Below are 27,285 nucleotides of genomic sequence, written 5' to 3'. Positions count from 1 at the left end.
ATCAGCTGATGATGGTGTAAGACTGGAAAAACTGGAAGGACTTTAAGAGAGGGCCACTCTCTGAGAAAACAAAGGAAATTAACATTTGAACTCCCCCTAATGCACTATTGAGACGAAGGTCTCACCTCCCTCCTCCTAATCTACATTTCTCTCCCCCATTCTTCATCCTGGCAGAGATCTCCCAAACTCACACAAGAATCTAAATGGTTTAATGTGAATGATTATCATCGAGTTTTATACATGTTTGGTATTATTTGAAATGTCTCGGTGCGACTGGTACAAATGTCTCATTCCCAAAGAAGAAAACCAAAAGGTAATAAAGTTCTTAGGAAGTTTAGAAATATCTTCCACACTGGAGGGTGTGTCTTTGAGTTAACACATTCTGACCATTTGACTGAATGCTAATTTTCCACTGCTAGCAAATGGTGACTTACAGTTAAACTTCCACTGTGGATGATGTTTAGATTTGAAATGAGGTCTTGGTATATAATGAAACGCAGCGAGAGCTCGAGGCCTTTTCTGTATTTGAGATCGGCCCGTGAGGGGGAGAGTTGCGAGACTCTCAGCCTCACGCATTTCTTGTTGGGTAAACTTTTTCCTCTTTGTTCTAGAGCATTTGATGTTTTGCATTTATTATCTTTGAATTGGTTATGAAATTGTAATGATATATTTACCTGACAAATTAAATTGTGATATTTGATTATTCTAATTGACTTTGACATTATTTTCATTCAAGAGTTTAAAAGAATAGTAAAACATTCGCTCACATTTAATGATGCACAGATATCATTAAAACATTTTTCATTTATGGAGTCAGATGAAATAACGAGAAAATACATAGGAGAAAATGTATTGCATTTAACCAAAAATCCCTTTGCCATGAGAAGAGACGGAACACGCGTGCGTGAGACCTTCACCGCTAATCCGAATACCGCCATTGGATCGAGTTAGACGGCCTTACAAAGTGGTGACCAGCCTGCATGATCTCACATCACAAGCGAACAACGTCTTATCCAGCAAAATATTGGGATTTTAAAAATCAACTCGAGGTTTGAACATCTTCTCTTTCTTCCGCCGTTATGGTAAGTCAACTTTTTCTGCCCTTTTTTAGAGGTGTTGAGAAAAGGTTGTTTGCATTGTTACGGATCGGAAAGCCATTTGTTTAGTCCGGAACTGAAACACGTGAGGACGTGATAGTGGCGGCGCAGATGAAGAATGAAAACCCTTGTTAATAGATTTTAAAGATATCCTTGTTTGCCTACGCAACAAGAAACGAAACCTAAAATTTGAAAAGATCTTCCAAATTACATTCTGTTATTCGATTAAGATCTGTAAAGTTGAGCCTCAAGTTTTAAAGTCAGCATTGTTTTCTCCATTGTTGCATGGCCTTGTTGAAACAAACGAGCAACACGTGGTCAAAACTTAGCAAACAACAGAAAGAAAATTCTAAGTTTGTAAACAATCGGAAAACATGTGATTTTATATAATATATATAATATATGCAGCATGAGATCAAGCAATATTATAACAATAAGTTTGAAGACTTTAACGAACATGAGCACAAAAAAGTCAGTTTGTGACGACAATCAGCGTATGAATCTCAACAATGGTGACAATCACAAATATTTAGATAAACAGATTAATTCAGAACACCAGTGAAAAGCTACTAATTCACAACAAATACAACAGCAAAAAATAAAAGAAAATATTTAGAATCAAACAAAAATTATAGGACAGTCCAGCTGCATAATTTATTCATGTTGCAATGCATGCTGGGAGTTGTGTACTATGGTGGTACAAAGTATCCATTGCAGCAAAGTACTTTTGAATCTTACCATTGTTGAGATTCATACGCTGATTGTTGATGTCTGTGTGTGTCATCATAAACAGACTTTTTTGTGCTCATGTTCGTTAAAGTCTTCTAACTTATTGTTGTAATATTGCTTGATCTCATGCTGCAGTAACACAAGGTAAAAACGTGACAATAATGGTTAGATTATAAAAACCTCAGTAAATCATTCTGTTTAATGACGATTATAAAACCATCAACAGGTAACCATCATCAGCTGATCTCATTTCATTTTAGCTTACTTTCGCGCTCCAAATTTGTTTAACAAACACACTGTCACAGCAGCCAAAAAAGACAATAGATATAATAAGAGTTAAGAGCCAACTAATGGAAACACTGATCACTGTTATGGTGACCTTAAACAGAAAACATAGAGTTAAACCCCTGTTACTTCTCAATAAAACTTTTGTAGACGTCTGACAGAAATAAAGTCAGTCTGGTTAGTAATAAGTATTTGATAAAAATAAGTTAATCAAGTAACTCGTTTATATTCTTTTGCATCTATTTAATACAAATGAGTTAGGCTAACTAATTTACATTCTGTTGAATGGATGTACTCAGTTTGAGTTGGGCCTACATATATTTATTGGATGGAAATCCTGCCCACAACTTAATTGAGTTCATCCAATGAATCATTTTTTTGAGTGTACTTGGGTGAGGTTAGGTTAAGTGGAAGGTTGGACTGTAGAACAGGACTGTAAAATAAAGTACAACCCTACTGTTAAATACATTGTTTTGTACATTGTGAACTTTGTGACTAGGCTGTTAAAAAACCTATTAGTGTATTAAATGGTCCTCCGCTTGGCTTCAGTCTGATTGACAGTACTTTTCACTTTAATTTTAGTTTAATTACAGTGATTACTGTCTGCTGGGCACAGGTCACTATCACTATTGTGTTTTTAATCAAGGTTGCATATACTTAATGTCAGAAAGAATGATTCATTTACATATATGTAAAGCAATTATGTTAATACTTTTAGGATTTATCATACCTACTTTTTTAGAGTCTGGGTACAAGAGATGAATCACCAAAAGAAAAAAAGAAGGGATTTAAACACCACAAAGCAACCCATTTTATATTGCTAATGGAATGCATGTTAATATTGGCCCATACGAACAAGACTTAATTTTATCCATTAAAAAGTCACTTCTATATAAGTGGCTTAGAAAAAGTACATGAGAAATACTATCTCAGAAACATCCCTAGTTATTAGACACTTTTGTTTGTGGGATAAATCTTAAAAAGATCAGTTTTTCAGGACAAAAATACTTATTTAATAATACAGATAGCAGCATGGCTCTTCAGTGCAAAATTAAAACACTGCATTATTTCTACTTCAGGTAGTATTAGTTAAAATTCCTATGTTTTATACAGTGGTTACATTCCATTATGTGGTATTTAGAATTAAAAGAAGTTAGGTCACAAAGTTAGGACACCCTGTATGTCATTCAGCACTAATACAATAAAAATATGTCTTTATATATATACACATATGAAATAAAATCAGAAAATAGCAGCTTTAAAAGATATAAAGCGCTGGACTCTCTTATATATACAAAGGATTTGTAAAGCCGTGTCCTGTCAGATGCCCTCAGTTGGGATGAGTGACTTGCTCTTCTTGCGTTTTACTTTGCCGTGTGCAGGTGGGACTCCAAGGGACTCCAAACGGAACGGCCGCGGAGGGAGAGATTCCACGGTTAGAGGAGACAGACTGGACCCACTGGAGGTCTGGTGGGCTGAACCATTACCAACTGAACCAGAATAATTCACTGAGACAAAATGATTAGAATTAGCAACATTTATAAGCATACAGAAGTTGCATAAGAGAAACAAATGAACATGAATCTGTAAAGTTAACATTATATCAATCTCTTACTTGTGTTTTTAATAGAGTCACCGGCCAACAGCTGACTGGTCCGTTTTGGCTTGAAGTAGTTAGTGGCGATATGCTGGCTATCACTGCGTTTCAACATTTCCTTGTAGCGATCCTTCTCCACTTCTTGCTAAAAAGAGAGTCAGTTGGACATGAGTCAAAGCTATGGATGTTTTTCATATTCATAAGTAAGGTTCTAGGGATATTAAGCACTTTTCACACTACACTTAACCCAGGGTTAACATCTTTTTTTAAACCCAGTTTGCTTTTAACCCTGGGTTAAGCTTAAAAACATTTCAAACATATGTGGGTTAAGACCACTTTTTAACCCTAGCATACACTTTAGCGGTTTTACAGTGCCAACTCTGGATTGTAATTCCGAGTGTGAATTCCAGTGTGAACTGCATTAAGGCTAGAATGGTAAAAAATCATAAACTAAACGATGCTTGCCTCATTAAATATCCATGTGCTTTGTACTTTCAGTAAGTTTCAGCAAAATAGTACAACATGTCATATAGCCAAAGCAAAAATTCTGGAGTAATGAAAAGGCAATATTATATATACAGTGCTTAGCATGAGTGAACACACCAATCCTAAAGTAAACTAAAAAGAGGAATAAAAAATCATCTTTTGGAAATTGATCTTAATGCCTTAATTAAAGAAAATTAGGAAAAATCCAAACCTTTAAGGACAGCAATTTTCTTGAAAATTGAATAATGAACTATGAACTATGAATAATGTATCGTAAATAAATAAATGTTCTTCCTTAAAATAATATCTCTGAATATCTATATAAAAATATCTCTGTAAAATATATAAAAATATCTCTGTAAAAAGCTGCTTTGAAACAATCTATATATTGTTATATAATATAAATGAGGATGACTTGAAAAAAAAATGCTGCTAAATACAGGGTGCATTAGTCAGGACACCTCTATGTTAAATTCCCATAGAGGCAGGCAGATTTTTATTTTTAAAGGCCAGTTATTTCATGGATCCAGGATACTATGCATCCTGATAAAGTTCCCTTGGCCTTTGTAATTAAAATATCCCCACATCATCACATACCCTTTATTATAGAGATTGGCATGGTTTTATTCCAGTTCGCCTAATAGCTGGTTTGATTTGCAATGAGAGATGATCTTATGGAAAGTACCATGATGTGGGGCTATTTTAATTCCAAAGGCCAAGGGAACTTTATCAGGATGTATAGTACTGGCCTTTAAAAATACAAATCTGCCTGCCTCTATGTGAATTTAACATAGGGGTGTCCTGACTTATGCCCCCTGTATTTTAAGGAAGAACATTTATTTAGTTATGTATGATACATTATTCATTCAAAAAGAGAATTGGTGTCCTTAAAGGTTGGATTTTTCCTCATTATTTTAAATTAAGGCATTGAGATCAATTTCCAAAAGATGATTTTTGAATCCTCTTTTTAGTCATCTTTAGCATGTGTGTGTTCACTTATGCTAAGCACTGTGTATATAGTTCAAGTTCAAGTGTAAAAACACAAAAATTGACAGTGTACATGAATCTAGTATCTGATTCATTTGTAGTGTATCTGTGTGTAAATATCAGAAATCATGTTTGAATAGTGTTAATTCACTGTATGAATACCACAAAAGGGTCGGCAAGGTCTGAGGCTGAATTCCTGCGTGCTGAAAGTCTGCCAGGGGCAATGGCACCTGAAGGAGGCACTGCAGAGCAAGAAGAGAGACAATATATAGAATATATACCTTTAAATCACACAAGCAACTGACTGAAACATTTGCTTTTTTTGGACATGCACAATTTAAAAGCCTGTTCTCCATGATTCATTATTATCATTAAAAAAATAGATTTAGTTTGTAGATTCTGTTACTGGTGACTAATGATTTGTTTTGAATCAATGTTGTTGCAGAACAAGCTCTTTTTTTTTCCTACGATCCCATTAGAAACCAGTATATAAAAGTATAGGTCTTTAATTTTTAAAATAGATTATACAGAGATCATCAAGATTCTCAGGAATTTCACACTGCAGTTTTTTTCTTTCCAGCACTTCACCTGCAGGTAAGGTGGTTTTCTGCACCACAACCTCTGGCAGTCTCCAGGTCGCTCCCTCTTCATCCCACACCGCTTCCTTCCGCAGCCGGTCCAGGTTGCTGTAGTTACAGTCCCTTCGAACCAGGGGCGCCATGCGCTCCAAGATTCCTTGAAGGAGCTGGCCTTCCCGCTCTAGACGCCGAATGGTGGCCAGATAATCATCTCTCTCCATCTCAAACTCTGCCTGAAGATCCCTGATCTCCAACTTGGCAGCTTTCAACTGTTCATTACATAAACAAATGGTTGGACATTTGAGATTGGTTCTAAAGTTTCTTCTCATTAGCAAAACTAGAAATATAATCTAAAAGTTAAGACAAAAACAATAAGCTTTTTATATGCTTTTTTAAAATTGTAGATCATAGATCCTATACATTTACTATTTCAAAACACAATATTTAGTATATATATATATATATATATATATATATATATATATATATACATTTATACACAGTGCTCTTCTTCTGTGAATTGTACTACATAAATACTGTGTGTGTATTTGTAAATGTATATAGTGTACAATCTGTATTATGTGTATATTTGTATTTTGTGTACTGTATATTAATTTGTTTTGTATATTTTTGTCTATTTATGAAATCTCAGCCTTGTACCAAAGACTCTCTTCACCTATCACTACACTTCTGTGTTTTGGTAGTGTGACAATAAAGGTGGTTTGATTTGATATATATAAGTAATACAAATCAATATGCAATTGCTACACCAAGACACCAAGTTTCCACAACTTTCATGTGACATAATTTCTGAACAACGACATGTTAGAGAACAGGGGAATGTTGAGTAAATACTAAATGCTATCCGAGTAGTAAAGCTCTAACCTTCTTCTGTGTGTTCTCCAGGTGTCTGCTTTTGGCATGAACTTCCTCCTGGATGGAATCGTACACGTTCAGCAGAATGCTGTCACTGTCCTCACTGCTCTGGCTCAGAGCTTCGATTAGCTGCTTCTTCCTCTGGTCAGCCAGAGTCTTCCTCTGTCTGAGTCTCTGCTTCAGTTCCTCGTTCCTCACCTGCTCTCCACCCACAAACTCCTGCTCTAGCTGCTGCAGCCTTTAGGCCAAAAAAATATAACAGAGGCAGCATTTATGTTCATTTTGGACCAAGCAAAATGCCACGAGGCGATATGTGCCCCCTCAGTTTCCATTTGTTTCATTTTGAGCCCCTCAAGAATTTCCTCAAATTCATGTGTCAGCTTTGGTGTGGACGCTAGTATAGTTATCTTTATAGTTATCATTCCTTATGTGAACAGGCCTTAACTCTATTTGAGTGTTACTGTATTACATCCAGAAAAAAAAAAACATGCAACCAAATTACATGACGTTAGTTCTGAGAAAACACCTAATATCATTTGTCTGCAGATAGCACAGATTTTTTTGTTATTTAATGCAATGACATTCATACATTTTTAATTGTTCAAATACTTTTTGGTACCTTTGTGCACTAAATTAACAGGGATGCACCATAGCATTTGCTCCAATTCTTGACCCCAAATGGCTATCTGAGCATCTCACCTTTCTAAAACATGCTTCTGGTCCAGTTGATCTGGTGTGGCAACCACAACTGTAGCTAAAACCAAACTCTCGCCACTGGGAGCTCCTTTAACACTGGCAGCAGCAGAAGACGGACTCTCCTACACAAACAAGACTCATTCAGATTTGTGAGATTCAAAAACTCCCTTGGCTGACTTTTTTTTTTATACTGTCACAAAAATGTAAATTGTATTTTCATAAGGTTATATACATACGCTCACATATAGTGATATATACTATAGAGCAAATTGCCTGATTTGTTATTTCGTTGGAAAATGTAACTCTATTATCGCCCAGCTCTTTATATAAAGTAAAAGTATGACCAACTTTATCCGCATACATAAAGTATACTCACTTAGGTGCGATTTATACTAGAGCAGGGTTGTCCAATCCTGCTCCTGGAAGGCCACTGTCCTGCAGAGTTCAGCTCCAACCGAAATAAAGCACACCTGAACCAGCTAATCAAGGTCTTACTTGGCATACTAGAAACTTCCAGGCAGGTGTGTTGAGGCCAGGAGCTAAACTCTACAGGACCGAGTTTGCACACCCATGTACTAGAGCATATCTTTACTGCTTGATTGTTAGTATTGTTGCAAAATGTTGACTATATTGAAGCTGCTTTGAAACAGTGTGTATTATGAAAAATGCCATATAAATAAATTTGACTTGACTTTGACTTGTTTTAGGCAAAATCAAAGCACCTCGGGTACATCGTGCCCAACATTCGCCTGTTCTTGTGTGGCCACAGGTTCAGTGATGGGCTCTTCCTTAGGATGGTCCACACAAGGGCCACCTGTTTAAGGAGAGATACCAAGACAATTCGACCAGATCAGGCAGACATAGAACCTAAAACTGTACCGAAAGAAAACTAGTTTCAACATTACCAGTGGTGTGTGTTCGACTAGCTCTGGACCTCTCCAGAGAAGAGAGTCTGGTCTCGTATGATGTTCTCAAGGCAGCAATGTCCTCCTGGAGTTTGACTTTGGACTCTTGTTCGGCATCATACTCGGCCTGCAGTCTCGCTAGTTTCTTCTCATATTCCTAAATTTACATTTACATGTGCATTTATGAATTTGGCAGACACATATCCAAAGCAACTTGCTTTCTGTGGAAATTGAACCCATGACCTTTGCAATGCTAGCGCCATGCTATACAGGAAAATAATTGCAAAGAATGGATGAGTTAGTGCTTAATTATTTCTACTGACAATGAGAAAACCAATCAACACATTAAAATAGAAAGTTTCCTCAAAAATTCTTCATCTTTCAAGATGAAGGCCTCATCATAAAGCAGAAACAACAACTTTAAGACTCTTCCATTGACTTTATATCAGTACACACCTCTTTTATACTGTCTTTTTCAGCTTCACTCTCTGATGTGTTGCTCTGGGGTCGTGACACAACAGCTAGAGGATCTCCTGAATTCTGACCTACCAAAGGTGCTGTTAACAGACAAAAATAAGTCGAAATTGCGCTCTTTCCCTATTCAAAGAGATTCAAATTTACACAAATGTTGTGTTTCTTACAACTGAGGTTGGCAGACCCCAGCTGCCCAGAGATTAACGCCCGCAACTTCTTGATTTCCTCCTGATACTCGCGCAGGAGGGCATCTTTTGGGTCCTCGTTGATGACCGGACGGTTTTGGATGCTCTTTGCACGGTTGGCGTAGCGTAGAGTACTGATGCTCTCTTCGTAATTGTTGTCGGCAGGTGAGAGACAGGCTACCATGAGGGTACGAGTGTTTCCGCCCAGAGAGTCTTGAAGCAAACGAGTGAGCTTGGAATCACGATACGGGATGTGCTTGGAACGACCGTCCACCAATGCAGATATAACGTTGCCAAGGGCTGAAAGAGACAAGTTGATCTTGGTGGCTTCTTGAAGGCGATCTCCAGTAGCACCGGTTTTCGACTGTCGTTCACTCCCTGCAAGGTCCACGAGATTGAGCTTTCCAGCACGCAGATGTTCTTCACCTGCAGCATCTAAACTCATATGAAGATTACAGAGATGTTGCATATAGATTTATTCATGCAGAACTCAGTAAAAAATGTGGGATTGAGACACAAACCTGTGTTGCAGGTCTCCAGGTGAATGGTGAATATGGAGTGTGAGCGAGATGAATCTTTGTTCATGAGTGTGAATCCCACAGAGCGATTCCTCCAGCCCTGATCCATGATCCGCTCACATTCCCCAACGCTGTGCACCGTGTGCATGGACAGATCCCGTACATACACACCACGCTCAGGATGCTCCTTCAGCTAAAACACACACAGCATTGAGACATTCAGTCCATTTTAGCTAATATACAATGGGCTTTGTGTGATCAGTGTAGAGACATACTTCCATCTTCTGTTTGGTGTCTTTTGCCAAAAGATCTCTGACTTCCTCCTTGTAAATTTCCAGGTAAGAGGCCCGTACAAGGAATTTTGTGTTCTCTGCGCACTTAATAGAAAAGTTCAGGTTAAATGTCACTTAAAAACTTTTTCACAATGAATATATAGAATTTCGGCTCTAAACATTTTACTGACCACAAACTTTTGAATGTTAGTGTATTTATAATATTTTACTTTGTCATTCATTTTGAATATTATATGTCAGAGAATATTAGGTTTTATAATATGATGGCATCCTATCTATATAAAATCACATGATATGCAAATTGGTTACCTGGATTGTCTCAAAGATGTGCTCAAAAGATCTAGGGATGATTCCCCTCTGGGAAGGAGGATCTACAACACCTTGCATAGTGAACGACTTGCCACTCCCTGTTTGTCCATAAGCAAAAATTGTCCCATTGTAGCCCTCAGTTACACCCTGTTTATAAAATAACAATATATTTGACACTGATTAGTACAAAAACACAGACAGACAGACGATAAATAGACAGATAGATAGATAGATAGATAGATAGATAGATAGATAGATAGATAGATAGATAGATTGATTGATTTAGAGTCTAAATCGCCCAACTTACACGTGCATCTAGTAAATAATCGATTATAGGAAGGGTTGTAGTTTACTTCCGTGACTAATTTAAACTCAATGGTGTTCCGTTTCAGATAAGGGACAACAGGTTTCAGATAACCCATATACAGTGGCTATATGGGCATGAACAACACTGGAAAGTAATTGGTCCAAGAAGATCTAGCTGTCACACTGACCACCAATCACCACACACACAAATCAATATTACCTCCACCAAAGAATATGCGATCTCGTTGTAGATCTGCTCAGTGGAATGGTTCATATAATAAGCCCCATCAAACGTGAATTGTTTGGGCGGCTCTTCCGAGGCTCCAGGTTTCTCAATGAAACACTGACAGTGACTGCTGTCAATGGAAACCACCATCTTACAGTTTAGCGCCTTCTCTCTGTCGTTCAGTGGTCGACATCTGACCACCACCTTCACGGACTCGGATGCCATCTGGACGGATGGTTATCTGCTGAACAGAAATGGACATTTCACTCTAATTATCAGTCAGCAATGTCATGGTAATTTCATGAAGACAATTAAGCAACTCTTCTGTTATTAGGAAAGACGCTTACGAACACTGACATCCGATCCAGGTTCCGTCAAGACCCGTTTGAGGTCAAGCTTCGGTTCGTGACATTAAATAAAGCAGCGTGTTTCTCTTAGTGAGGCTTTCGGCGTTGCCTAGCAACTCCAAACTTCAAAGCGCCCCCAATGACATGCGTACTGAATATTGTTTATTACTTTCATAAAATATAACAAATAAAGCCAGCATGCATTAATAAATATGTACATGTATTTAGTTCATAAAATAAATGTTTTTAATTCAGTAAGACCATTATTTTCATAAAAATTAAGCACAAGATATCCCACAAACGAACCATTCCGTCGGAACCTTCCATCGCCCATTAAAGCTAAACTAAGACTATTAAACTAAAACCATAAAATACAAAATGTCATTAGTTAACTAATATTATGATACATCTTTACAAGCTATTAGGCTTTACAGTAATGAGTATGTCAATGCAAAATAAAAGAACTTAATTTTACGACACTGAGAATGCATGTAGCCTATGTATGTAGCCTCATATATATATATATAGTATCTACTCGTATTTCATTTTGTAACATATCTGGGGCCTGTACCATGATGGTAGTTGAACAAACTCAGGGTTACAGGATTAGTTTAGAGTTGACAAAACCAAACCAATCCAACCAGGCTTTGTTGGTACCATGATGCTGATCATCAACTTTCTCTGTCAACTCAGGCTTTGATCCTGAGTTTAGGAGTTTAAGTGTGACATCAATAGCGAACAGCCAATCACATGTTGAGAAAGAGTGAAACTGAGATTTATTTCTCGCGAGAGAAGCAGCGCAATTCACTTATTAAATAAAAGTATTAAAATATTAAGAATTTAAACAAATTTACACAGCAAGGAGAAACAGCTGTCTATGAAAGAGGACAACTAAAAGAAAAAGTCTCGCTACTGTATATCAGTGCAAGTAAAAGTTCTGAAGTTATTTTATACAGCTGATAAAGGTATAGAGAGAATTGAACATTTAAGCTCACATGTAGTCATTTTATTGCTTCATCTATTGATGCTAAAGCGTATTTATATTACCTTTATATATTTATTCATTTAAACTGCGTAATAATAATTGATTAACTAAAATTGTACATGTGTGATTGATAAAGGGTATAATAATTACATAAATAATATCTAAATCATACAAATTTATTATTCTAAGTAAGAATCACTAAAAACCAGACAATTTTGTCTGTAAAAATCATTTGCTATGTAGTGACCTTTAATTTTGAGTAGAAACAGGTGGAGTGACTTTATCGCATCAGTGTCACTTTGCTCACAGCTGATTGGTCCAAGTTCAGTTTGCAACCTCTTACCTAGAACATAACCTGCCCCGGACCAGGTTAGCCGTGGAGCGTAAGTTACTATGGCGATGAACACTGCTAAAAGCCAAACCACTTTCATGGTCCCTAAAACCCAGGGTTGACGCAAATTAAACTGAAACATAGCTGGCTAGCCACCTAAACCGGCTTCATGGTATAGGCCCCTGGTTAGATGGCAGTATTCTACTGGATTTTGAACATTAAAGGAGACAAAATGACAGTAAAATCAGTTTATGCAAAGAAGCATTACATTTACATTGATGCAAAGCTGATAACAGAAAAGTGTGCATTTAAGAGGTGAAATGTGCAAGAGGTAAACAATATTAAGGCAGCAAAGCCTGGGGAAAAAACAAAACATTAACTGGGTAGTGGATATTTTCAGGGTTTGAGGTAATCACAAAAAAGTTATCTAAAACTAGTGATGATATACAACCAAGAGAGTGAAAAAGGCAAGCAATGTACACGCATACAACACAGAATTTAAAAACATTATACAGGGTACATGCATAGGTATGCATCTTTGCAAAAGTTGAGTTAACATTTAAATTTGACATTAGCGCTTGTGAAAAAAACAAAAAAAAAAAACATGAGTGCTTGTTTCCCTAGAAAATAAATTTAAACCAAAAAATAAAGTGAGTGCTTTAGAAGGGTTGAGGTTATTGCCAACAGGCAAAACGAAGTGTCCATTCAAAATAGAAAAAAAAAATTGCCAATGACTTAAGATCCTGGTTAGGAAGGTTTACTCATGTCAGTAGCTCTGTAACTGTTAAAACCAAGTAAAATATGTAGTATACATTTTTTAAAAAACGATTATATAAAAAATAACCACAGAGCATGAAAGACAGGATTCAAACCCAACTTTGGTTTTTAAATGTGCCTTTTTTGTAGTTCTGTGGTGAACGTAAACTCTTATTGACCATCTCTTCCCAATCGTAACTGTGGTTGACACGGGCAAAGCTCAGAAAATATTCCAGCTCCTCATTGAACTCTGTGTAGTGCTCGATCAAAGCAGCAAGGCTTTCAAATTCATTGTGGCACTTCTGTAAATGAAGATGAAACATTTGCTACATTTTACTTCAGACACAAGTAGTTACAGAGTAGAGGAAGGAAAACGAAAGCAGGTTTCATATTTGCTCACCTCAAGGCGGAACTTCCCCTTGGAATTCTTAATAGAATGAGTTACCAGTCCTGATGGAAAGCGGACTGAGAGAGACCCACGGTTGGGCTTTTTGGGATGAGGACAAAGGATGAAGGAACCCAAGACATCATCTGCCAGGAGTGAGGAACTACAGTTGCTGTAAATGGAAATCAAATACTAAACTACTGAACAATACACATACTGGATTAAAAGCCATGTAAATTAATTCCTTTGGACCTGGTTTCACAGACAGGGCTTAGATTAAGCCAGGATTAGGCCTTTGTTAAATTAAGGGGAAAAAACACTACTGGTGTGGATCTTGAGACAAATCAATGGCATTGCAAGTTGCTTTCAGTTAAAACAGGACAAACATGCATTTTAGTCTGGGAATAGGCTTAAGCATTGTCCATGAACAAGGCATTGATGTACAACCTTGCTTATTTTTATATGTTGTGAAGATTTAATTCCCAAAAATCAGCTCAGAATTGTTATTATTTTAATTCAATTTTAGCCTAAATTACAATAAAATATGCATGCCTGGAGAAACATGCAAAAATTAATATTAAGAGGTACTGCTTAAAAAAAACGAATAAAGCATTAACATTTATGTGATTGTAACTTTTATAGGGATAGTTCACCCAAAAATGAAAATTTACTCATTCTCATGTTGTTCAAAACATGTGTAAAATTCATTCTTCTGTTTAACATAAAGGAAGATAATTTGAAAAATATGGGTAATCAAACAGTTGATGGACGCGATTGACTTCCATAGTATGGAAAAACAAAATACTATGGTAGTCAATGGCTACTGTCAATTATTTGATTACCAACATTCTTCAAAATATCATCTTTTGTGTTCAGCAGAAGAAAGAAACTCATACAAGTTTGGAACATCTAAAGGGTGAGTAAATTATGACAGTTTTCATTTTTTGGTGTGAACTATCCCTTTAAGTTTACCAGACCAGCCAGTAGTGCACCAATACTGACCTAGACACGCCAGCCCAACACCACACTGCGTGAGCCAGAGCTTCTTCTGTCTCGGCCAAACTGAGAGCTCGAGACATGCATGCGTTTGCACTGGCCTGTTCCTTTTCTGTTTCACAAAAAGAAAAGATTCTTCAGATTCCCAGAGGAATCAAGTTCTCATTGGTTTCACAAATGATGTCCGTGTTTGTTTTCTTTGGCAAAAAGAAAACATTGCAGCGTTCTTAGTTTGGACTGACCACAAGTTCAAATATTCTGAGTAGCACACATTTTTTACTGACTTTTATCTAAATAAACTTTTTATTATTTTTATTTTCAAGCTGCAGTACAGATATTTTGCCTCTCTATGGCTAAGTTACTAGTGGAGTTATTTTTGGGGGGAAAATAATTTTTTGTTTTGCTGGGATGTGCTATCTGCGGATTCAAATTGAAAACAAATATTCTCCGTTCATGTAAACCATATGAAACCAACGAGAGGTAAAGTCTTTTCTAAGCAACTACATCCTCAGCCGAGTCTTCCTTCAGTTAACAGACGTGGCATAACCACGCAAAGACAAAATGAACACATAGCCATTTCCCACAATAAATTAATAATATACACACAAATTCATATATATATATATATATATATAAAAGAACAAAATACACAGATTATTTTGTGGTAACTGGCAGAAACAACAGTGTGGAAATCCCCACCACCTTTTTTGACTCACCAACCACCAAAACTAAATGATCAGTATAATAAATTAACCCATTGTGCTTTAATTAAGCCAGCCACTTTAACCAGATGTGTGCATTACCTAAAGAACTCTCTCACTCTCGAAAGTGTCCTATGAACACTTATCCCACCTTGTGGTGCACTCAGTTTATCCTGCAGGTGGCGCTGTTTGAGGGGAGTACATGTAAAAGAGCGATATGCTCCGGAGCGCAGCTCTTTGGTCCGGATCGCCATTTTGCGAACTAAAGTGGGAGAGGAAGTGGGACCCTCTTCAGGACTGCTCACTTGCTCCATGCTCTGTTGTGAGAACACCTGTTCAGGGAAATCGACATGAACACTGCAGTATTCCAATTATTGGAAAAACTGAGGAATTAGGCAGTTTTAAAAGGAATATTGAGGGTTATTGACAACTTAAGCTCCAATGACAGCATCATGCTATCAAAAAACATTTTTTCTTATAAAAAAATAAAAGTTCAACAGAGGTACATTAGATTTCTTACAAAAACACTTTAAGAAGCCAAATGCAAATACAAACATTTTCAATTTACATCAGTGTTGTAACAGATAATAGCACACCTGATTCTATTTATATAAAGTTACATTTATATAAAAAAAGAGGCTATTGTATATAAAGTTAATCAAATCATTTAGACTAGATTTAGACAAAGTTACAGCTCAAGTTTTTTTTTTTGTAAGTGCGTAAAAAAAACCGAGTTGCAAATTTATGAAAAAATAAGAAAATGAAAAATAATAATAATAAGATTATTTCGTGGTAAAAGAATGAGTAAGAGAACAGCCTGACTTTAAGGGCCCGAAAGGAATCCCTGAATCTCAAAAAAATTAAAAAATTCAGCAATTACTTTTTGGGCTTAATTCAATAATATTGAACTAGTAATCAAATGTATCAAATGTTTTCTATGCCACTTGCACAAATTTCATTTGGAAGTTTAACTTCAAAAAGCACTTTATGCTAGATACGGTGAGAACAAACCTTTGCCCCAGGTAGCAGGCCTTGAGTTGGGGCCCTGCGGAAAGACACCAAGGCGCTGACACTGAGAGGGAATCCTTGATTTAGCAGCGATGGCGTTAGAGTTGGTTTGTTCCCTGAACACAGATCCTGAGCTTCCTCTGGGTGCTTCTCCAGAAAACACAGTTGAAAACAGCGGCAAAGCAGCAGGTTCAGGAACTGGGCCTTTATTTGGGAAAAACATCATCAAATTCTTGCAGTGATTGAGCATTTATTCTTATTTCTAACTATTGTGCATTTTTACATTTTCAACGTTCTTTAGTGTGCAATGTTATGGTCTAAGCACATCATTTGTTTTGGCACTTCTAAAGATCACACTTGAGAAATCTACAACCACATTCTTGATTCTGAAACAGACGTGCAATATTACAAACAATTAAATATGATGTTTTGTCGTTTTGAGGCTTACAGCTCGAGCATGTCTGGCTCTGAAGAGGTGGCAATAGAGCTGGGCATCAGAATGTCCAGGATTATGGGAGACAAAGGCAAACTGGGCATCTGACGGACGGGCGGTGGACAGCGAGACTCGACACATGGCGTGAGCCATGAGGAGCGTCTGATGAGATACACACCAAAGAGTTAAACCATCTGACATCCGCAAAGAGAAACGTCAGAAATCCCAAGATGATCTTACCTTTTCATCTTCATCATAAACTTTGACTCCTTTGACAGAGAATTTCAATGAGACTGTTCGCTTGCTCTTGTACGTCTGCAAATACAGCTGTTCATTAGTAAACTACATAACCAGTCAAAATGTATTACTTTTTTCCACATTGTACAATAATAACCTTTTTTGTATGAATTAGATTTGATCTTAGCAATTCAGCTCGACTGAATCACTAAAAGGAACAGATTGAAAACATGACTAAATAACCCTTTAAAAACCTGTTTCATATTTCAGTAATTGCTTTAATAGCTGTATTATGGGTTTAATCAAAATCTGTTTTCAACAAAGTTCTGTAGAAGAATATTTACAACATAGTTCGAAATGTCATGGAAAAGTTGAGTGCTAAGGCTTTTGTCTATCAAACATAAAAATATACAAATTCACATTATTTCATATTTACAGGCAATGGAGAGATTCCCTAACTTTTTCAAAGCTGAACATATTTGACCTAATATATTTACTTGAAGTACACCCTGAGATTAAAGTTAGGTCAATAATAAAATTAAGTCAATGATAATGATACAATTAAGTCCACGGTTCTCTAATATGACATGCAGGTAAACAAATAAAATGTATTAATTTTTTTAATAGCTTTTCATTAAACTCACAGAACCTCTGCAGTTCAATCACAAACCCCCAGTATGGAAAACCCTGAAGTAAATGTAATATTTAATGCACTTCATGTTTTTGATAAAGAATGAAATATCTTTTCTTTGCCTTGCATTTTTATATCAATATGGTATAAGCTAATCCTGTTCAACAAATCAATGAGATAAACAAGGTTAAAAGTAATCTACAAGTAGTCAGATTATATTACATTGTAATGTAATGCATTACAGAACTAACTAGAATTTTGTCATGAAATTTGGAATCAGTAATAGACTACAATTTGTAAGTAATCTACCCAGCACTGTATGTAGTGTAGTAATATTCTTAATATTATTCTGAATAAGTTTCCACATTGTACAATAATAGTAATTAAAATGATTAAATACCCAAATGGATGCCTGTGCAATGCATATGTCTATAAAACTAATTACAAGCACATATGCCTAGATAAGGCTTTTAAGACCATTAAAAACAAATTCAGTCAAGTGTCCAAACTTCTACATAGAAAAAAAAGTAAACATACTCTTCAGATTCACTTCACAGCACACAAATTACCTTGAGAGACTTCAGCTGAGTGTGCAGCTGCTGAATCTGATCATCCAAACAGCTGTCATCCACAGGAAATGAGCCAATATACTAGACAAACAGTAAAAGCAAAACTATGAGTTCATGGTGTAATCATCCCAATGTATGGGAGGAAACTATACACAATAAAACCACAGATGCAATTTCAAAACTTAGTTGCAAAACCAGATGTAGCTTACAGCATTAAAATATTTCAATAGCCTAATTTTCACCTCAGCAGATCTTGTAACAATCCCATGTTCCCTGCCAGCTGTCTCACCCATATCCGAGCCTGCTGTTGTTGGCTTTATCTACTGTTCAAAATAATAAATAATAAAAATGCATTACAAACTCCTTCAACGTTTCAACTTCACGAATTACTGCACAGCATAAATAGTGAAAGTAAATCCTCGACACTCATCAAAGATAAACAGATACATTTGTGAAAAAGGGGTTCAGACCGGTTAAGACTCTAAACGTGCCAATAATGAAAAATAAAAGTATGTGTTGAGACACAGCCAAACAGTTTCCACGAAAGCGAAAGAAATTGCTATACCGGGAAACTTGTAGAAATCAAAACAAACGCTGTAATAGTTAACGCTTGAATAATTACAAGGATCCATAAAGTAACGTTAGTTGTAAAGAAGCACAAAAGACAGAGCAGACAAATACTCACAAATTAGCCCACACGACTGAACCTGGCAGGGTGGGTCGATTATCCTCCAGGGGTTTAGCAATCCATTCCAGACTCACCTTAATTCTCTAAATCCCGCCTATTCAGAGCCAGACTGGATTCATTGGGAAAGATTTGACAAGATCCGCCTACATGCATGGATGCGCAGGTAATTGGTGACTGATTCATCAAACTGATTCACTTAAAAGACGGTTTTACCGAATCCTGAATCTTTTAAAGGGATTCAACCAAACATTTTGTCATAATTTACTCACCCTCATGCTGTTCCAAACCTGCATGAGTTTCTTTCTTTGAACTCATAAGAAAATATTTTGTAGTTGGTAATCAAACAGTTGATGCTGACGGTAGGCATTGACTTCCATTGCAAGAAAAACATTCTATGGAAGTCAATTAATTGGCTTTTCAAAAATATCTTCTTTTGTGTTCAACAGAAGAAAGAAATTCACAAGGTTTGGAACAATATGAGGGTGAGTAAATTATGACAAAATATTTATTTTTGGATGAACTATCCCTTTAAGAGGCCAAAAAGGAATCTTTTCCAATCCAACATTTCGAAACTAGTTGATTCAAGCAGTGCGTTTGAAATATTCAAGAAAATATGCAGCGACGATTCATTTTTGGGAATTACTCAAGTTACAGAAACGAGCTAGTGCAGAATTTGTTTGCTCAGATGAACAGAACGATTTTTTGTCTAAGCGAATCAAACATGAGCAGATACATTCTGAAAATTGTTGTTTCTGTGAAAATATTTATAATATAACATGTAGCTCTTGATTTTTTAACATTTCTAAATACCCCTACAAACAACATTTTAAGTGTCAGGCCTATGTTATGTAGTAATGTTAGTTAATGTTTTTAATACAAGTCATCATAAAGAGTTATGGTGAAAATATTTTTTTTTATACAGGGGGTACCCATGTCTGTAAAAATTAAAAACGTTTGATGTTTGTGAATGTTAAAATACTTTAAGACAAGTCAGGACATGAAATGTTTTATGTAAACATTTCAATACTTAGTATAATGAATTAAAGCATGCCTTTTCTTCCAAAATACTGTGCATGTTAGAACAAGGAGAAGAATTTGCCACTGAATTTCACATTAACAGAGACATGACTCTTGTGATAATGACACAAACCATGTGTTTCAGAGCTTGAATCATTTATTAACCCCTTTTAAACACCTCTAAATTAGTGGTTTAGCATTGAGTATCAAATCAAACACTCAAACAAAACAATGGTTAAATAATGAAGTACAAATATAGTCACTTTATTAAGGACTACAGAAAAGTATATCAGTTACATGCATGCAGGGTAAGGTAAGTAATGCTCATAAAATTACATCTAATCCCCCTGATAAACTAACAAGAGTATGACCGGGTTAATAGTGTGTATTATGTTTTAAACATCTGCTTGGAAAATATTTTCAACATATATTCTCCTTCATAGACTATACAGAACAAAACAACAGTCATGGATATGGATGCCAACGTTTCTTTAATGCATCTTAATAAATCCAATTTTGCATTCAGGTAGACTGTTCAACTGAAAGTTAGGCATCAATAATCGTTATTTTCTTTGACTTACACGAAGGAACCAACATCAACAAAACTCTTTTTTGATTACAATAGTAGCTAAAGACCTAACTTCACAAAACATGAGCAAAAACAATTGAAATAAAACTTACAAAGAGAGGTTTTTTGAACACTGATGAGAAAGGGGAGACTGAATAACTGAAATGCTTGCCTCTACAGAAAGATTGACTACAAGAACTTTAAATATTTGATTTTTTGCTGAAGCACAACTGAGATGAAGCAACAGCTGCTTCTTCAGACTCTCATAATGGTGACCTGAACAAACGTTTTAAACAACATAAACAGTAGCATTTCTACTCTACATCTTTACCTGTAATTTAAGAATACTGAACATAATATGCCTGTATTTGAATGGCAGAATAACTTTGAAGAGGTCCTATGTTCATCAGAGGCCCCAAGACAAGGAAAACTTTGAAGTTTCTACAAAAATAAGAGGAGAAAATAGCCATCACTGCAGTCTACAGAGCTACAGTTGATCTTTCAGCTGTCTGCTAGCGGATTCATTTCCGGGATCGAAGCGACTTGCGTGAGGCAGGTTTAGCCTTCACAGCAGATTCAGTCGCCTCCTTCTTAGCTGCCTTGGGCGACGGCCGTTTGGACCCCCTGCTTGTCATCTTTTTGGCTATGGGTGTTTTAGGTTTGCTGGTCGGGGCGGCTTTCTTGACTGGTGTGGCTTTCTTGACTGGCGTGGCTTTCTTGACTGGCGTGGCTTTAACGGGGGTGGGCGCCTTTTTAGGCGCTGCTTTGCTCGCAACGATGGGTTTCTTGGCTGGTGGAGGGGCTTTCTTGGCAGACGAAACCGATCTCTTTGAGGCAGGAGGTTTTCGGCTGACTGTTTTAGCCTTTTTATTTTGACGAGCTTTAGGCGCAGGAGACCGTTTTGCACGCTGGGTCCTGTGGACAAATAAAAAGCATGTTTAGCCTTGCAAAGACACAGGCCGAGATAAATGTCTCTAAGGTATTCTGGTCTATGGTTTGGGATTCTTTTGCCCATTTTATCATCCGACAAGTGGAAGCCAGACAACACACCATGGTTTATTACTCAGGGTTAATGATTTGTTCAAATCCCTAAAGCCAAGTATAAAATAGCAAGTGCTTTGGCACTAATAATTGATATTTTGACGTTATGTGATGTACTTCACCTCTTTCTTCGGGGAGGCTCATCCTCGTCTGATTCTTCCTCTTCAGATTCTTTCTCTGACTCTTCGGAATCTTCATCAGAATCGCCACTTCTCTTGCGTTTGAGCTTCTGTTCCTCCTTCTGTTTGAGTTTTTCCATCATTTCTGGAAACAGAACCGCTGGGCTACAAAGGAGGAGCGACAGAAAATTTGTCAATTCAAGTGCGGTAGTTCCATCATGTCTAATCTTCATTTTGTACAATGCCTTAAGTCTCACCTTTCACATATTTTTATGACAACAGACATGATTGCAACTAATCAATTCACCAAGTTTCATCTAAAACAATCGTAAGAGCTAAGAACTAATAGTTGCAGTTAAAGGGTTAGTTTTTCACCCAAAAATGAAAATGATCCCATAATTTACTCACCCTCAAGCAATCCTACGTGTATATGACTTTTTTTTCAGCCAAACACAATCGGAGTTATATAAAAAATATCCTGGCTCTTCCCAGCATTATATTGGGAGTGAATGGTACCCTAGATTTCGGCACAATATGGCTGCCGTCGCATCATCCAGATGGATGCTGCACATTGGTGGTGCTTGAGGAGATTCCCCCCGTTCTATGTTAAGTGCTTTGAGTCCCAGAAAAGCCCTATATAAATGTAATGCATTATTATTATTATTAATATCCATCCATCTTCAAAATCTAGGGTACCATCACTCCCAATATAATGCTGGGAAGAGCCAGGATATTTGTTTGACTGAAAAAAAGAAAGTCATATGCCCATAGAATGGCTTGAGGGTGAGTAAATTATGGGATAATTTTCATTTTTGGGTGAACTAACTATTAACTAACCCTTTAAAATGCCCCTCCATGAAGGATTTCAAGTGTAAAAACCCCAAAAGCAAATTTAAGAATATTAAAATGTGCACTATGCTTACAGCAGTGTTAAAGTATTATTTAAATATTATTATAGTATTTATTCATATTTTGAATTGGCTTTTATTCTTATATTTTTGGCATTTTAGTTTAGGCAATCACCATTTTTTTTTTTTAGATTGTTAACAATAACAACACTGGTTTATGGTGAGCTGAATTTACCTTGGGTAAAATGGATAGCTTAGCTGGTACGACCCACTGAGTCCATGACCAGAAATCTGCTCCATCCATCCCATCATTTTACACTTCAGCAAAGTTCTCTTTAGGTTTGGAACTGGCAATCAGAAAGAATACTTTCATAAAAATCTGAGATATATGAAGGGTGGCTGTAATATAAACTGATCAAGAAAACTATTTCTGTACCAGCGTTCTTGTGAACAACTCCTTTGAGAATAACAGTTAGAAGCATGCCAAAACAAAAGCAAACTAAATTCAGTCCTCAGAGAGCAAACGCGCCCTACGGTGCGATAAGTGAGGAGTGAGTGTACCGTACCAACTAAAGAGACGTTCTTCTGGTCCTGTTTCTCCATGAGGAATTTGCGCAGAATGGTGATGCTGCAGGTCTTGGGCTCATTCATGGCTGTGATGGCGGCCACTACAGCATCTTCCAGCAGTCCTCCACCCATGAGCACCTTATTCCCAGCTTTCTTCAACTGTCAAACACAAAGGCAGATTCTCATCAAACCTGCTTGCTGTAGATGTCGAGCAATTCAGAAGGGTAACTAACCTGGAATGTTCCAGAGGCTCCCTTGCCAGTGATCTGCTCCAAGTAACCCTTTTCCACAGATCTCTGCAGGCAGTTCTTCAACACGTCAGGCCTTAGAGATTTACAGAAGAACCCTTCATTAATAAATCTTCAGGCAAAATGTATGTAAACAATTTCAATCTGTAATTACCTCCTAATGGTATGTATACTATGTACAGTTCGGCATGTATGGAAATGGAATAACACTTTTATTCAAAAGTGATGCATAAAATTACTCAAAAGTGACAGAAAAGACATTTATAATGTTGAAAAACTTCAAATAAATGCTGTTCTTTTGAACTTTTTATTCATCAAAGAATCCTGATTTTCTACAAAAAGATTAAGCAGCACAACTGTTTTCAACATTGATATCAGCATATTAGAATGATTTCTGAAGGATCATGTGACAGTGAAGACTGAAAAATGTAGCTGACAATTCAGCTTTGCATCACAGGAATAAATTACATTTTAATGTTAATTAAATAGAAAACAGTTGTTTTAAATTGTAGTAATATTTAACAACATACATTTTTTATTGTATTTTGGATCAGATAAATGCTGCATCTCTTCTTGGTGAGCAGAAGAGACTCTCAAAAACTTTATAAAATCTTATAAAATCTCACAGGACCCAAAATTCTGATTGCTATTATTCCATTCCCAATATTACCAAATGGTAAGTAAATTCTTTCAGGTTCAAACTGAAGTCTAGTTATAGGATGTCATCCTTTTATAGGATATAGGAGTCAAAAATGACCTGTTCTCCACATTGAGTTGAGGGAAGTATTGTTCCAGGTACTTCTTGATTAGGATGTAGGAAGCCTCCTTGGGTTCACAGAGGCGGGTGATGATCAGAGGCAGAGACTCTCCCAGCGTCTCCTTCGTCCCTGCAGACGCAGCCGACTTCTACACAACAACATGACATTGACAAAATGAACGATTTAATAATTATGATTACAAACCATCAAAACAATACCCAAAATCATGCATCTCAACAACGTTCAACTAATGAACACATTTAAAACAGGCTTACATCAATGCAAAGACAAGAAACAAACTCCGTTTGAATACCTTCCCAATGGCGAAACTTCCAGAGAAGCCTTTGCCCTTCAGCTGCGGGTAAAGAAGACGAGAAAAGGATGGCTTTTGACTTACTGTATATATAAAACAAGAAATATTTGTGTGTTAAATTGCAAATCACCTGTTTGACACTGCCTCTCTCAACCAATCGCTTCAGGGCCCTCTTGTAGAGGTTTTTGGTCTTTTTGTCCATTTCCACAGACGGATACTTCTTCATGACAAATTTCATAATGGTAATGGAAGAGGCACCACTCCGTTCTTTGCAACTCTGTGAGTTGATTGTAAAGATGCACATATGAGATGAATCTTTGTCTTAGATTTCCAAAGAATATAGTGCTGCAGGAATGAGTCCCAAACCCGAGTTAGAAATGATTCAGCATTTTTGAACCATCTTTTGGTTAAAGTCTCCATGAAATCAAAATTGATCTATTTATTTTTTTAATTAATGTGCCCTCATAATCTTTAATCAAAATAACTTCCACTTCCTCTTGCACCGACATCTCTTTTACATGTCTTGACACAAGCTAAATGTGACTAAAGAGGTTGCCGGGAACATTAAACATCATCATAACGAAGAGGAAATATAATCTTTAACAGCCTCACTGTTTTTATAATTGTGCTTTTGCTAAATATTCGAAATGAAAAAAACAACAACAACTAAATAGGCTTCAAAATTCATGAAAGTTGTGTTAGTTTGTGAAGATTATCATAATGAACAACATGTGTGAGAATCATAAACTTTTGTTGGTCAACTTTTTGTTGTTTTCTGCAATAATCCAAAAGCCAATGGAAAATCCTATTGTCTTTTTGTGGAGGGAACCAGGGTGATGCGAACTTACATCACTGCAGCACCGTATACAGATTTTAACAACTAAAATATTCTGTAATAGTATCCAGTAATTCTAAAAAGAAACAGTGGGTAAAACATACTTAAAAGTGCCAAATGACAATCAAACAGAAGGTTTACAAGAAGGTAATTGAACAGTTCCCGTTAAATTCTGAACCAGACCTCAATTGCTTCCAAGATGATTTCTTCAACTTTGGGCTGGGAAAGAGAAGATGAAGCCAGTTTGTTGGCAGAAATGGTCGCCCAAGCAGGAATCTTCTTTTTCACCTTTTTCCCTTTGTCATCTCCTTCCTTGTCACTGTAACATGAACAAACAATACATAAAATGCTTAATGAGCCACTTTTTACATAATCTAATGCTTAAATTATAAATAAGAATTTAATGATCAGACATTTCTTTTTTTTTTGTACAACAGCCAGACTTACAGTTTGGCTACAACATCCTTGACTTTTTTCTTCTTGCTCTTCCCTTGCTCAGCTGCAGCTTCTTCAGTTTTCTCTCCTTCGTCAGGCGTCTCTCCTTCATCTTTGGCCTGTTTCTCACCATCAGCAGTCGCATCCTCCCCATCACCTCCTGTTTTCTTGTCGTCCGTGGTTGCAGGTTCAGTGGTCGCCGAATCCTTCTCTTTCTCCTTCTCACCTACAGGTGCAGACCCTTCAGCGGGAGCATCTGTGGGATAGAAAACACAATGTTCAGTCAAGGATGCTTTATAAAGCCATACAACTTGTGCATTATTTTATAAACTCGTTTGAAGTCACATGTTAACTTTGAATGAAGAGGGGAGGATTTTCAGTGCCTAGAAGCTTGTTTAAGGATTATTTCAGTGTATACGAACAGAAGTTTTTATTCCTGGGTCAATCATTCCTTATGTGGTTCTATTGTAGACAGTCATTATTTCTTCTCAATATGACTGATGTTACATGCAAGGGGCAGTACGTACCTCCCTCAGGGGCATTTGCTTGGGTGGCATCCTCTTTGGGTGGGGCTGCAGCTGATCGGCGAATGGGCATGATTTAAACCTGCCAATAAATACTTCATTAATATATATATATACACACACATGTATGTATGTATAAATATATAATATATATATATATGTATATATATATATATATAATGCATCTGAACTGGGAATTCAATAAAAAAACATGTTGCATTGTATAATACGTTGTAAAGCATTTCATTGTGTAGATTACAAAGAATTATTTACAAAATTACAGGAATTTTATGCACTGTTTTGAACACCTTAGATGTGTGTCCATGACCTCTGTTCAGCAAAGGGAAGTTCGTGCAAAGAAAAGCACCCCGACAAACGCACTGGCCATTAAGGCACAGCAAATTAACAAGAAAGGAGCAACATTCCCATTGTTTATTTGCTCAATTTATAGTCTTTATTGATATATTCAGCGAATAACGTGCATGAAGTCACACCTGCACACATTTTACCACTTCACAGGAACTGAATTGCATGTAAAACGCAATATAATCGAAAATGGCCATTTTGTCCATTTTGCTTTGTACAGTAATGGCGCTGCGTTGAGCTGAAAAATGGTAAATGCACGAGGCTGCAGATTCAAAAGAATAAATAAAACATACGCGCCTGCAGAAAGTGTAAATTAGTCTGTAAACGGAGAATGCACAATTTCAGAATGAGCTTTTTAATGCATACCTTGATGTACTGGTTTATCAGTTGAAAGAAACACTCCCTTCCTTTTTGGAATTCACTGTTTACGCGCCCCTCCCCCTCCTGCGTACGCATAGGGACGTACGTGTCGACGCATGCGTGCGCGTGTTAGTACCAGTTCGTCCATTGTGATGATTGTGAGCTACAGCAACGAGGTGACCTTACTTTATTTTTTTTATATATATATTTTTTTATTTAAACCTAAACATTATTATGTTACTATCTCATGAAAGATATTCCAAAATTACTTGTTTACAATTATATTTACTTCATAGTTACACATTTTGTGTAACATGGGCAAAAATGGTTAGGCCTATTATTAAGGCCCATATAAGTAATATTTATATTCATATAAAAATGTATGTTTATAAAAACAAACTAATAAATAAAATGTCTTTTTCGTGAATGGGGTTTTTGTTATTTGCACATTAAAACATTTAAGTTTTACCACAAGATGGCAGTGTTTTCCGATGCATTGACTGAAACTTTTCTTAAAATTATTATCTAGAGATTACAAGTACAAGCCTACTACTTTATATACAATAAACAAACATATTCAAACACATCTAGAATTAATTTAAAAAATATTAAATTATTTCCATGTTTTTGGGTGATAATAATTGTGTTTTTTGGGATATGAATAGAACTAGA

At 36.5% G+C, this 27,285-nt stretch overlaps 3 protein-coding genes across 8 annotated transcripts; all 3 read right to left on the bottom strand.

The window, feature by feature from the left end:
* Positions 1-1,731: 1,731 nt before the first annotated feature.
* On the bottom strand, positions 1,732-11,021 carry kif17 (kinesin family member 17). Of its 3 annotated transcripts, none has more exons than XM_077203993.1 (15): positions 10,895-11,021; positions 10,542-10,788; positions 10,016-10,162; positions 9,689-9,790; positions 9,417-9,606; positions 8,878-9,330; positions 8,693-8,793; positions 8,237-8,393; positions 8,054-8,145; positions 7,335-7,453; positions 6,645-6,873; positions 5,770-6,028; positions 5,344-5,423; positions 3,727-3,853; positions 1,732-3,619 (listed from the first exon to the last, which is right to left on the bottom strand). In XM_077203993.1, the coding sequence occupies exons 2-15, from the start codon at positions 10,770-10,772 to the stop codon at positions 3,432-3,434; spliced, it is 2,475 nt and encodes an 824-aa protein (XP_077060108.1). In that variant the 5' UTR covers positions 10,773-10,788; positions 10,895-11,021; the 3' UTR covers positions 1,732-3,431. The 3 variants fall into 3 exon arrangements, with proteins under 3 accessions (XP_077060108.1, XP_077060109.1, XP_077060110.1); XM_077203994.1 differs by having other exon boundaries at positions 2,002-3,619; positions 10,542-10,791; positions 10,895-11,014; XM_077203995.1 differs by lacking the exon at positions 10,895-11,021 and having other exon boundaries at positions 2,002-3,619; positions 10,542-10,883.
* Positions 11,022-12,443: 1,422 nt separating this feature from the next.
* sh2d5 (SH2 domain containing 5) lies at positions 12,444-18,742 on the bottom strand. Of its 4 annotated transcripts, none has more exons than XM_077204017.1 (10): positions 18,612-18,742; positions 18,169-18,249; positions 17,927-18,007; positions 16,730-16,804; positions 16,505-16,651; positions 16,060-16,260; positions 15,200-15,380; positions 14,354-14,459; positions 13,367-13,523; positions 12,444-13,268 (listed from the first exon to the last, which is right to left on the bottom strand). In XM_077204017.1, exons 2-10 carry the CDS (start codon positions 18,217-18,219, stop codon positions 13,077-13,079), a joined length of 1,191 nt encoding a protein of 396 aa, XP_077060132.1. In that variant the 5' UTR covers positions 18,220-18,249; positions 18,612-18,742; the 3' UTR covers positions 12,444-13,076. The 4 variants fall into 4 exon arrangements, with proteins under 4 accessions (XP_077060132.1, XP_077060134.1, XP_077060133.1 ...); XM_077204019.1 differs by having other exon boundaries at positions 18,169-18,246; positions 18,612-18,712; XM_077204018.1 differs by having other exon boundaries at positions 18,169-18,254; positions 18,612-18,676.
* A 1,028-nt stretch (positions 18,743-19,770) lies between these two features.
* Positions 19,771-26,752, bottom strand: hp1bp3 (heterochromatin protein 1, binding protein 3). Its single transcript, XM_077204001.1, has 12 exons — positions 26,620-26,752; positions 25,891-25,969; positions 25,376-25,619; positions 25,112-25,247; positions 24,224-24,370; positions 24,094-24,135; positions 23,780-23,928; positions 23,008-23,098; positions 22,774-22,933; positions 22,443-22,554; positions 21,363-21,524; positions 19,771-21,114 (listed from the first exon to the last, which is right to left on the bottom strand). The coding sequence occupies exons 2-12, from the start codon at positions 25,958-25,960 to the stop codon at positions 20,721-20,723; spliced, it is 1,707 nt and encodes a 568-aa protein (XP_077060116.1). The 5' UTR covers positions 25,961-25,969; positions 26,620-26,752; the 3' UTR covers positions 19,771-20,720.
* Between the last annotated feature and the right edge of the window lie 533 nt (positions 26,753-27,285).

The sequence above is a fragment of the Siphateles boraxobius genome, unplaced genomic scaffold (assembly GCF_051911475.1).
Source record: "Siphateles boraxobius isolate OS27281-9 unplaced genomic scaffold, OSU_SipBor_1 5, whole genome shotgun sequence".
NCBI lineage: Eukaryota > Metazoa > Chordata > Actinopteri > Cypriniformes > Leuciscidae > Siphateles > Siphateles boraxobius.
This window is presented reverse-complemented; position numbering and strand designations above follow the sequence as displayed.

Bases quoted from the DNA above. Each gene is read 5' to 3' on its own strand.
- hp1bp3 (XM_077204001.1), bottom strand. From the start codon at position 25,960: ATGCCCATTCGCCGATCAGCTGCAGCCCCACCCAAAGAGGATGCCACC. The intron at 24,371-25,111 runs GTCTGGTTCAGA...ATCAACTCACAG, and splicing joins TCATCTTGGAAGCAATTGAG to AGTTGCAAAGAACGGAGTGG. The intron at 21,115-21,362 runs GTGAAGTACATC...ATTTGTCCACAG, and splicing joins GAGCCTCCCCGAAGAAAGAG to GACCCAGCGTGCAAAACGGT.
- sh2d5 (XM_077204017.1), bottom strand. From the start codon at position 18,219: ATGGGTGAGACAGCTGGCAGGGAACATGGGATTGTTACAAGATCTGCT. The intron at 18,008-18,168 runs GTGAAAATTAGG...CTGTTTGTCTAG, and splicing joins TTGTTACAAGATCTGCTGAG to TATATTGGCTCATTTCCTGT. The intron at 16,261-16,504 runs GTAAGCCTCAAA...TCCCAAATAAAG, and splicing joins GAGCCAGACATGCTCGAGCT to GCCCAGTTCCTGAACCTGCT.
- kif17 (XM_077203993.1), bottom strand. From the start codon at position 10,772: ATGGCATCCGAGTCCGTGAAGGTGGTGGTCAGATGTCGACCACTGAAC. The intron at 8,794-8,877 runs GTAAGAAACACA...GTCTGTTAACAG, and splicing joins GGGGTCTGCCAACCTCAGTT to CACCTTTGGTAGGTCAGAAT. The intron at 6,029-6,644 runs GTTAGAGCTTTA...TGTAATGAACAG, and splicing joins TGGAGAACACACAGAAGAAG to TTGAAAGCTGCCAAGTTGGA.